This window comes from Trichosurus vulpecula, chromosome 2 (assembly GCF_011100635.1).
Source record: "Trichosurus vulpecula isolate mTriVul1 chromosome 2, mTriVul1.pri, whole genome shotgun sequence".
Classification (NCBI taxonomy): domain Eukaryota; kingdom Metazoa; phylum Chordata; class Mammalia; order Diprotodontia; family Phalangeridae; genus Trichosurus; species Trichosurus vulpecula.
The window spans coordinates 85,027,613-85,038,205 of NC_050574.1; the positions used below are offsets into that span (position 1 = coordinate 85,027,613).

At 37.3% G+C, this 10,593-nt stretch overlaps 1 protein-coding gene across 1 annotated transcript; it reads right to left on the reverse strand.

Annotated features, from left to right (window-relative positions):
* Nucleotides 1-1,139, reverse strand: LOC118836559 (olfactory receptor 52B2-like). The gene is made up of 2 exons (XM_036743809.1): nt 1,130-1,139; nt 1-941 (listed from the first exon to the last, which is right to left on the reverse strand). Exons 1-2 carry the CDS (start codon nt 1,137-1,139, stop codon nt 1-3), a joined length of 951 nt encoding a protein of 316 aa, XP_036599704.1.
* Nucleotides 1,140-10,593: the final 9,454 nt, after the last annotated feature.

The window sequence follows — 10,593 nt, forward strand, 5'->3', positions numbered from 1 at the left end:
TTAAGAAGACTTCAACTGGTGAAAAAGTCCTAGTACACGCACTCGTATCTCTGTGGTCTTCACCCCATAGACAATGGGGTTCATCGTAGGGGGCACCAGCAGATAAAGGTTGGCAAGGAGGATATGGGCATGGTGGGGAACACGGGGACCAAAGCGGTGGGTGAAGAAAGAAAAGAAGGCCAATGTGTAGAAAACTAGGATGACACAAATATGTATCCCGCATGTCCCAAATGCTTTTGCTCGGGCTTCACGTGAGGACAGTCCCAGCACTGCTCGGAGGATTAGCCCATAGGAGACAGCAATGAGGATGAAGTCTAGCCCTGTGGTGAGGAAGGCTGCTGTAAGTCCATAGATACTATTGAGTGTGATACTGGCACAGGCCAGCTTGGCTATGCCCATGTTCTCACAGTAAGTGTGAGGGATGACATTGGTGCGGCAAAAGGGCAGACGGAGGATGAGGAGGACACCAGGAATGACCACAATCACACTCCGGGCGACCAGGGCCAGCCCTAGCTTCCCAATGATAGATGTAGTCAGTAGAGAAGTATAGTGGAGCGGTGTACAGATGGCAACATAGCGGTCATAGGCCATGGCAAGGAGCACAGCTGATTCTGAGAGGAACAAAGCATGAACAAAGAACATCTGAGTGAGGCAAGCTGCAAAAGTGGAGAGAGATGGGCCCCTCCAGAAGATAACAAGCATTTTAGGCACAGTGACTGTACAGAGGATGATATCATTGAGAGCCAGCATGGCTAAGAAGACATACATGGGTTCGTGGAGGTTCCGGTCCCCGGCTACCACCACCATCACCAGGGCATTGCCCACCACAGCCAGAAGGTACGTAAAGCCAAAGGGGATGGAAATCCATACATGTGCTGCCTCTAGCCCTGGGATTCCAGTCAGCAGGAAGGTCATAGGATGATTAGAGGTATGGTTAGGTGCTATAAGAGCAAAAGAACCAAATTCTGTGATATGGAATACAGAAAACACAGAAGAGGTGAGTGAGGAGAGGAATAACAATCAGTACCTCAGAGCAGAAAAGGAACACATAGGTCATGTAGAGATTCTAACAAGAGTTGGAATTCCCTTGACAGCATCCTAAGAAGTTGGTGCTTAAACCTCCACTTACTTGAAAGCATCCTGGGATCACACTATCCCCCCAGAAAGCCAATTCTAACTTTAAGAAGCAATTAGTGGGACAGATAGGTGGCACAGTGGGTAGAACACCAGCCCTGGAGGCAAGAGGACCTGAGTTCAAATCCGGCCTCAGATACCTGACACACTTACTAGCTGTTTGACCTTGGTCAAGTCACTTAAGCCCAATTTCCCTGGCTTCCCCCCTCAAAAAAAAAGAAGCAATTAGTTTTAGTATTTTTCCCCTCTTGCATTGAGCCTAAGTCTGCCTCTCTCAAACTTCCACCCATGGTTCTTAGATATGCCCTCTGGGGCCAAACAGAAAAATGTTTAGTCACTTCCATATATCAATACTTCTAATTCTTGAATACTATGTGCCCCAAATAAGTTAGAAAATAATAATATGCTGAAGATAATTAAGAAAGTTGTAAGATAACCTAGCTACACTCCTAACTGACATAATTGTCATCATGAAATTATAGAATGAACACTAACTTTGGAGCCAGAGGATTTGGATTCAAATTCCATGTTTTAAACTTAAATCCTGTATGAAGTAAGCAAGTGACTGAACTTGCCTGGAGCTGAGTTTTGTTATCTGTAAAATACCAGGAGGCTGGCAGGGAGGTGTAAGTAGATTAAATCAGATGCAGATGTTCTTAAGTATTTTTGTCTCATGTACCCCTTTTGAGTTATGGTGAAAACTATTGACTTTTTAGAATATCTTTTAAAATACATAACATAAAATGTGTAAGATTACAAAGGAAAGGCATTATGTTAAAATGGGTATCAAAATAGAGGGAGAAATGTGGCAATCACCAAATTAAGTACCCTTAATCTAGATGACCTCTTAAATTCCTTCTACCTCTAGATCTATGATTGTAAAACATTAAGAAAGATAAATTACTGTGTTAGTAAGCAAAATGGGCTCCTTAGTACTTAGTTCAACCAAGTGCCCTTGAAGAATTTGGCTTTTGTTCCCTTTGAGTAATTCAGTGTATTTCATTGAGCCTTACTAGGTGCTAAGTCCCAGGCCCAAACCCCTATTAGGTGTAAAACCTTAGTGGGTGTGGATTGGCAGCTAAGGGGGTGGCCCAAGGTGGGGCTAACTCCAGGGAAGGCCTAATTTACACTTCTGGGACAGCAGAGGCTTTAGACCACATGCATTCAAGTCGCCTCTTTGGGACAATTGTAGGTCATGTGGGTAAGTCGCATGTGTGACTCACCCCTGACCCTGAAAAAGTTATAAAACCAGGGGTTGGCTTTCTCTTCTTCGGAGCTCTGTCCCACAGCAGTGGTGGTGTGAGTGACTCTGGGCCAGCCCATGTTATGAGCTCCCGGGCTGAACCTAGATATTGATAACTATGAATTGTGTTGGGTCTGTCTGTTTGTAATTTGTTTAAGGGCTCTCACTCGAGATGGCATTGATGCAGAGACTCTGGGCAGCTGTAGCTAAGGAGCCCTCCAGCTTGTAACCTGGATGCTGAGACTTTGTTAAACTCTGGTAACATTGTATTGGGATTTGAATCAGACAAGGTCTGTCTGTTGACATTTGTAATTTGTTTGTATTTGTTCTGAAGTTCAGGGTGCTGGCTTTTTCCCCTGAACTAAGTGAATGATATTTGTATGCTGAATTAAAGTAAGCTTTTCAAACCCCTTAACATAGCTTTTCTTAGTTAAGCAGATCAAAAGAACCTGTGCTTTTGCAACATGCTGGTAGCATTCTTGTTGTTGGGCTTTCACCCCCACAACAGCTGCTAGGTGGATTGTTGAAACAATTACCTGACATATATTGAAAGAACTTCCACATGAAATTGCTAAATGATGGAACACTATGACCAGCTAAGATGTATACTAGGAATGCAAGACTGGTTTAATATTATGAAAACTATCAGCATAATTGACTCCATCAATAACAAAACTAACAGATATCTTAGGATCATCTTAACAGATACATAAGAAACTTTTTGACAAAATACAGAACTTATTCTTATTAAAAACACTAGAAAGCACAGGAATAAATGGAGCTTTCCTTAAAATGATAAGTATTGTCTATCCCAAACCACCAGCGAGCATTATCTGTAATGGGGATAAGGTAGAAGCATTCCCAATAAGATCAAGGGTGAAGCGAAGAAGCTCATTATTACCACTATTATTCAATATTGTACTAGAAATTTTAGCTGTAGCAATGAGAAGAAAAAGAAATTGAAGGTATTATAATAGGCAGCAAGGAAACAAAAATTTCACCTTTTGCAGATGATATGGAGAATCCTAGAAAATCTACTAAACAAAAACCTAGTTGAAATAATTAACAGCTTTAGCAAAGTTGCAGGATATAAAATAATCCCACATAAATCATAACTATTTCTGTGTGTTACTAACAAAGTCCAGCAGCAAGAGATAGAAAGAAAAATTCCATTTAAAATTACTGTAGACAATATACAATATTTGGGAGTCCACCTGCCAAGGCAAACCCAGGAGCTATACAAATAAAATTACAAAACACTGTTCATGCTAATAAATTCAGTTTTGCATAATTTTAAAAATATTAATTACTCATGGATAGGCTAAGCCAATACAATAACATTGACAATTCTACCTAAATAATTTATTTATTCAGCACCATACTAATCAAACTACAAAAAAGTTATTTTATAGAGCTAGAAAAAAAATTATAGCAAGGTTCATCTGGAAGAACAAAAGGTCAAAAATATCAAGAGAATAAAAAAAGTAAAGAAAGGTATTGTAGGCATATCACATCAAACTGTATTATAAATCATTAATCATAAAAGCAATGTGGTTCTGGCTAAAAGATAAAGTGATGGATCAGTGGAATAAATTGGGTTTACAGTACAGTAGGTAATGATCATAGTAATCTAGTGTTTGATAAAACCCCTTTCCCCCGCTTTTAGAAAAGAACTCACTATTTGACAAAAACTGTTGGGAAAACTAGAAAGCAGTCTGGCAGAAACTAAGTATAGTCCAATATTTTGCACCATATACTAAGATAAGGTCAAAATGTCCATATGATTTAGACATAAAGGATAATATCATAAGCAAATCAGGGGAGTATGGAATAGTTTATCTCTCAGATCTGCGGAGAATGGAAGAATTTATGATGAAACAAGAGATAGTATTACTAGACGTAGAATAGTTAATTTGGATTACATTAAATTAATATTTTTGGCACAAAAAAGCCCAATGCACCTAAGATAAGAAGGAAAGCAGAGAACTAGGGAAAAATTACGTCAGGTTTCTGTGAGAAAGGCCTAAGTTTTCAAATATATAAAGCACTGAGTCAATTTATAAGAATATGAGTCATTCCTCAATTGATTAATTGTCAAAGAATATGAACAGGCAGTTTTCAGACAAAGAAATCAAAGCTATCTATAGTCTTAAGAAAATAATGTTCTAAATCACTATTGAGTAGAGAAATTGAAATTAAAACAACTGTAAGGTACTACCTTACACCTATTAAATTGGCTAATATGACAGAAAATGAAAATAACAAATATTTGTGCGGATATGGGAAAATTAGGACACTAATGCACTCTTGATGGAGTTGTGAACTGATTCAGTCATTTTGAAGATCAACTTCAAATTATTCCCAAAGACTATAAAACTGTGCATATCCTTTGACTCAGCAATACCATAATAGGTTTTGATCCCAAAAAGATTTAAAAAAAAAAGGAAGAAGGACTTTTATGGACAAAAACATTTATAGCAGCACTTTTTGTATTGGCAAAATATTAGAAATTAAGGGTATCCTTATTAATTAGGGGATGGCTGAATGAGCTGTGGTAGCTGACTGTGATGAAATATTGTGCTATAAGAAATGGTGAGCAGGATACTTTGGGATAAACCTGAACTTATGTGAACTGTTGCAAAGTAAAGTAAGTAGATCCAGGTGCACATTTTATGTAATGACAGTGATATTGTATGATGATCAAATGTGAATGATTTGGCAATTCTCAGCAATACAAAGATCCAAGACAATCCCAAAGGACTTCTTTCTGATGAAAGAGCTATCTACCCCTAGAACAAGAACTGAGGAGTCTGAATGTAAATCACAGCACGGTATTTTTTATTTTTCTTTTTTATTTTGAATTTGTCTGTTTTTTTCACATTTCAAGTATGGAAATGTTTTTCATGACTGCACATGAATAATTGATATCAAATTGCTTGCTGTCTTGGGGAGGAGAGAGGGGAGGGAGGGACAACATTTGGAGCTCAAAATTAAAAAGAAAAACAAATACTAAAAAGTGTTTAATATACAATTGCAAAAACATAAAATATTTGAAATTCAATTAAAAATAAATTGCTAAATCACTGTCAAGCTTTGAAGGATGATGACAAATATGAGAACTGCTAACCTCCTGCAGAAGGGTATATGTCCTGCTTAAAAAAAAAAAAAAGCGCTGAGTGGAGTTTCCAAACTATTGGCCAAGTTGTTTGATTTGGTTTCCTCACATGATTCTAAAATGTTTTATAAAATGATTGGCAAACAGATTATGGAAAAAGAAGCAATGATCATAAGGAAATGACAAAAATAAAAGCAGGTGACAAAAAAGTATATTTCTGTTTTTGGTAGAGCTACTAGACCAAGATATTGGAAGAATGCTATCAATGTAGCTTACCTAGACTTTAACAAAACATCAAACAGTCTCTCATGCTATTCTTCCAGACTTTGGATGAACAGGGAAGGTTGTGTGGGCCTTTCTTAGAGTAGTTTCTGCTGGATAAGTGGATCTGCTGGACTTCCTTGACTCATTCATTCTTCAGTGTGCAGCTGCAGTCTTTCTTCAGCCACTGGCTTTAGTTGAATGGAATTGATTTTGTTTCAGCCATAGTGTTACAAGTTCTCTTTTCTCCTGAACTCCTAGGATGCTCGTTTAATTGGGCCAACAACCCTTATCTATCTGAGGACAGGCAGAAACCTCTGCTCTCTGACACTCTAAGCCATTGCTCCAAGCTTTGTTACCTCCATGCAAGAGGTTGGAGAGGTCTAGCCTGTCCTATGCAACAGTCCTTCCCAGCTCAAAACCAATTCCCACAGTTAAGGAACTATATTTCTCGTTCTCTTTTCGGGACGTATGTCAGAAAAGGAGTCAGGACAAAGGTCCAAATGCAGTTTTTAGCCTAGAGGGATGAGCGAGTTCATTGTCTTGCTGGTCTCTTCATTAGCAATTGAGCTATTCAAGCCTCAGACACTTTCAAAGGTGGGAAGAGGGTGTGGGGAGCATCATTTCTTTTTAATCTGAAGACCTTCCTTTTTGCATTTCCTTTCTGACCTTAAAATTTTGCTGAAGTCACTAGGAAACAATTCTTACATATGATATTTAATAGGAATAAATATAACATATTACACTTGGGTTTTAAACACAAATATAAAAAATAGAAGGAGCTTCTCTAGGCTTATTTTGAAAAGATCTTGGATTTTATTGATTTTAAGTTCAAGAAAAGGCAATAACACAAAATGGTATCTGAAAAAATCTTAGGCCCTGTTAAGAGACTTACTAAGAATATGATTACTCTCCTGTATTCTATTCTGGTATGATTATACATAGGCAGTCTTGTAGTTGTTCTAGGTACTACATTTTAGGAAGGACATCGACTGATAAACTGAGCAGCTGACCAGATGAGAGTATTCAGGATGGTCAAGGGCTTTAAGATATTCCCTCAGAGGAGAGAATCATTGAAACAATAATAACAACTAGCATTTTTATATCACCTTAAAGTTTCCAAAGAACTTTATAAATAGCAGCTCATGTTATCTTTATAACAACCCAGAATGATATGTGCTATTATTATAATCCCCATTTTACAGATGAGGAAACTGAAACAGACAGCGTTTAAGAGGAAATGAGAATAATTAGTCAGGAGAAGAGAACACAATATGGGATATGACAGGAGTCTTTAAGTATTTGAAGGCTTGTCATATATAAAAGGTTTTCTCAGAGTGAAGAATAAAAGTCACAGAGAGGCAATTTAGGTTTGATGTTAGGACATAACTTTGTAAAAATTGAAGCTATTCAAAAGTTGAATGGATTGCCTCAGAAGGTCATAGCATCCTGTTCTCATGATGTCTTTGAGGATTTCAACTGAATAATTTATAAAGGCATATTTTGGTTAAAATCAATAAAATTCCATTCTTATTCTGCCGATCATTGACTATTGATATTGTTGATAGTTATTAGGTCCCTGGAGAAACCAAATTTTTGACCTATAGAGCTTTAATGACCATGAGAAGTTGTCCTATCCATCCCCCTAATTGAAACTGTTCGTTTAGGAAACATTTCCTAATTGAAGCTGTTCAACTGTCAGTGTTAGGAACTGAATCTGTCCCTTCATGGTTAAATTCTTATCTGGGAAATTCCCTCTATTAAGGCAAGTTTGTACCTTCTTTGCAACTTATGGTTTTACAGAATTGCCTAGGGCAGTAGAGTCAAACTCAAATAGAAATGGGGCCACTAATCTGTATATAAGAATCCTTATGGGTCACATAATGGCTTAGTTTTAAAATGTAATATTATCTCTGTTTTACTTATTTCCCAAATACACATTTATGTGGTTCAGACTGCACTCAGGAGTTGTGGGCAGTTTGTTTGACACCTCTGACTTAGAGCACTTAGAGGTGCAGTGACTTGTTATTTGTTACATAAACAGGATGTGTCAGAGGCAGCCCTTAAAAACCCAGATCTTCCTGGCTTCTCTATCTACTGCATCCATGTTCCCTCTAATAAAGGAAAACCTATATCTGTAAATGTATCCATAGAAGAAGATTCCCCTAGTTTCTATTTCCTTAGTGCTCCACACTCACATTCCAGAAGTATCATTAATGTATTAGAAATGCTTCAATGAAAATTATTAAACAAATCCTATGTGCAGAGCACTTTTTTCTTATCTCCAGCTGGGATTCAAAAAAATCAAAGTGAGAGAAAACGTTTGATCTGGTTAGGTGAAAGTAGCCTAGAATTTAGGGTATTGATAAGGGTGACCCCTATTTCTAGTTACTCTCCAAAGTACAGTTAAAATATAATAAAGTACCTTTTAATTGCATTGTTTTCCCAACCACTTGTGAGGGAGTTGGTGAGACACAAAATCTCTTCTTATTTTCAGTATTTGTGCACTCCAAGTCCAATGGTCATGCTTTAATGGTGAATTAACTACTAGTAAGAGAGTATGCATGTTGTATGTATGTGTGTACATGCATATTTTATACACCCAGCCCAGAAAATCACCGCTGGTGTCTGAGAGTCACCTGGGAATCATAGCAGATGAGTCTCTGAGGCCATTATAAAGTGAGAATTTAAAACAAAGCATTGTATGAATTGGCAAGGGAGATAAATAGTTAATGGATCAATCTCATCTATCTATCTATCTATCTATCTATCTATCTATCTATCTATCTACCTACCTATCTATCTATCTATCCCTCGTCCTTGACAATAAATAAATTTACATGATAACTTTATTGTATATTTGAAAGGAACAGCATGTTGTGCATCATAGATTTGCAGTTTCACATGCATTTTTAAATTGTACTATGTTATGGATGATCCATAAATTAAAAAAAATAAATAAATTTTAAAAAAAGATTGTTGTGAGGATAAAAATATGATAATTTTCATGGTAACTTTGATGAAATGTATTGTAATCCTTCAAGAGGGAGGGATGGGGCTATGAAAATATTTTCAAGCACACAATCTTTTCTGACCCAGCAAAAGAGATTCATCATAGTCAAACACCTTCAGACATCACCTTGAGGCTTGACTAACATGGAACAGAGACTCATAGAGTAACATGGGAGAAACAATTGGGAAGCACCACCATGTAGGTGTTTTTGTTTTGTTTTGTTTTGAGATGTTTTATTTTTTAGTTTACAGCACTCGGTTCTACATAATTTTGAGTTCGAGATTTTCTCCCCCACTCCTCCACCAAGACGGCATGGAATCCAATATATCTTCTACATATAACTTTCCATTGGACATATTTACACAATATTCAAGTTGTAAAGAAGAATTATGACCAATGAAATGAATGATGAGAAAGAAGAAACAGCACCAAAAAAAGAACAAAACCAAAAACAAAAGAGAAAAAAAAAAACAAAGTGAAAAAAAGGAGAGCCTAAAGTATGTCTCAATCTGTATACAGACTCCATAGTTTCTCTGTATGTACATAGCATGCTCTATCATGAGTCCTTTGGTGTTGTCTTTGCACCTTGTATTGCTGAAAACAGCTAGGTCTATCACGGTTAGTCATCACAGAATCCATATTTCTGTGCTTGTGTGTAATATTCTCCTGGTTCTATTTTGCTCATTCAGCATTATATCATGCAGGTTTTTCCAGGTTATTATAAAGTCTGTATCATCCCCATTTCTTACAGCACAATAGTATTCCATCACCTTCATATACCACAACTTGTTCAGCCATTCCCCAATTGATGGGCATCCCCTTGATTTCCAATTCTTTGCTACCACAAAAAGAGCCACACTATAAATATTTTTGTACATATGGGTCCTTTTCCCACTTGTGTGATTTCTTCAGGATACAACCCTAGAAGTGGTTTTGCTGGGAGAAAGGGTATGAACATTTTTATAGCCCTTTGACATTAGTTCCAGCTCTCCAGAATGGCTGGATCAGTTCACAACTCCACCAGCAATGTAACAATGTTCCAATTTTCACACATCCTCTCCAGCATTTGTCATTTTCCTGTTTTGTCATTTTAGCCAATCTGACAGCAGAGATGTGGTATCTAAGAGTTGTTTTGATTTGCATTTCTTTAATCATTAGTAATTTGGAGCATTTTTTCATATGTCTTATGTCTATAGATATCTTTAATTGCTTCCTCTGAAAACTACCTGTTCATATCCTTTGACCATTTCTCAGTTGGGGAATGACTTGTATTCCTATATATTTGGCTCAGTTCCCTGTATATTTTAGAAATGAGGCCTTTATCAGAGACACTAGTTGTAAAGATTTTCTCCCAATTTTCTGATTCCCTCCTAATCTTTGTTGCACTGGCTTTTTTTTACAAAACATTTCAATTTAACATAATGAAAATTATCTATTTTTCATTTTGTAATTCTCTCTATCTCTTGTTGTGTCATGAATTCTTTTCTTTTCCATAAATTTGATAGGTAAACTATTCCTTGTTCTCCAAAATTGCTTATAGTATCAGCTTTTATTCCTAAATCATGAACCCATTTTGACTTTATTTTGGTATATGGTGTAAGATATTGGTCTGTGGACATGGTTGGGGGGTGGAGCCAAGATGGCGGCTGGAAAGCAGGGACTTGCTTAAGCTCCCAGCCAGGTCCCTCCAAAAACCTATAAAAATGGCTCTGAACAACTTCTAGAACTGCAGAACCCACAAAATAGCAGAGGGAAGCAGGGATCTGGCCCAGGACAGCCTGGATAGTCACTGGAGCAGAGGGGAGAGGAGCTCAGTGTGGGCGGCAG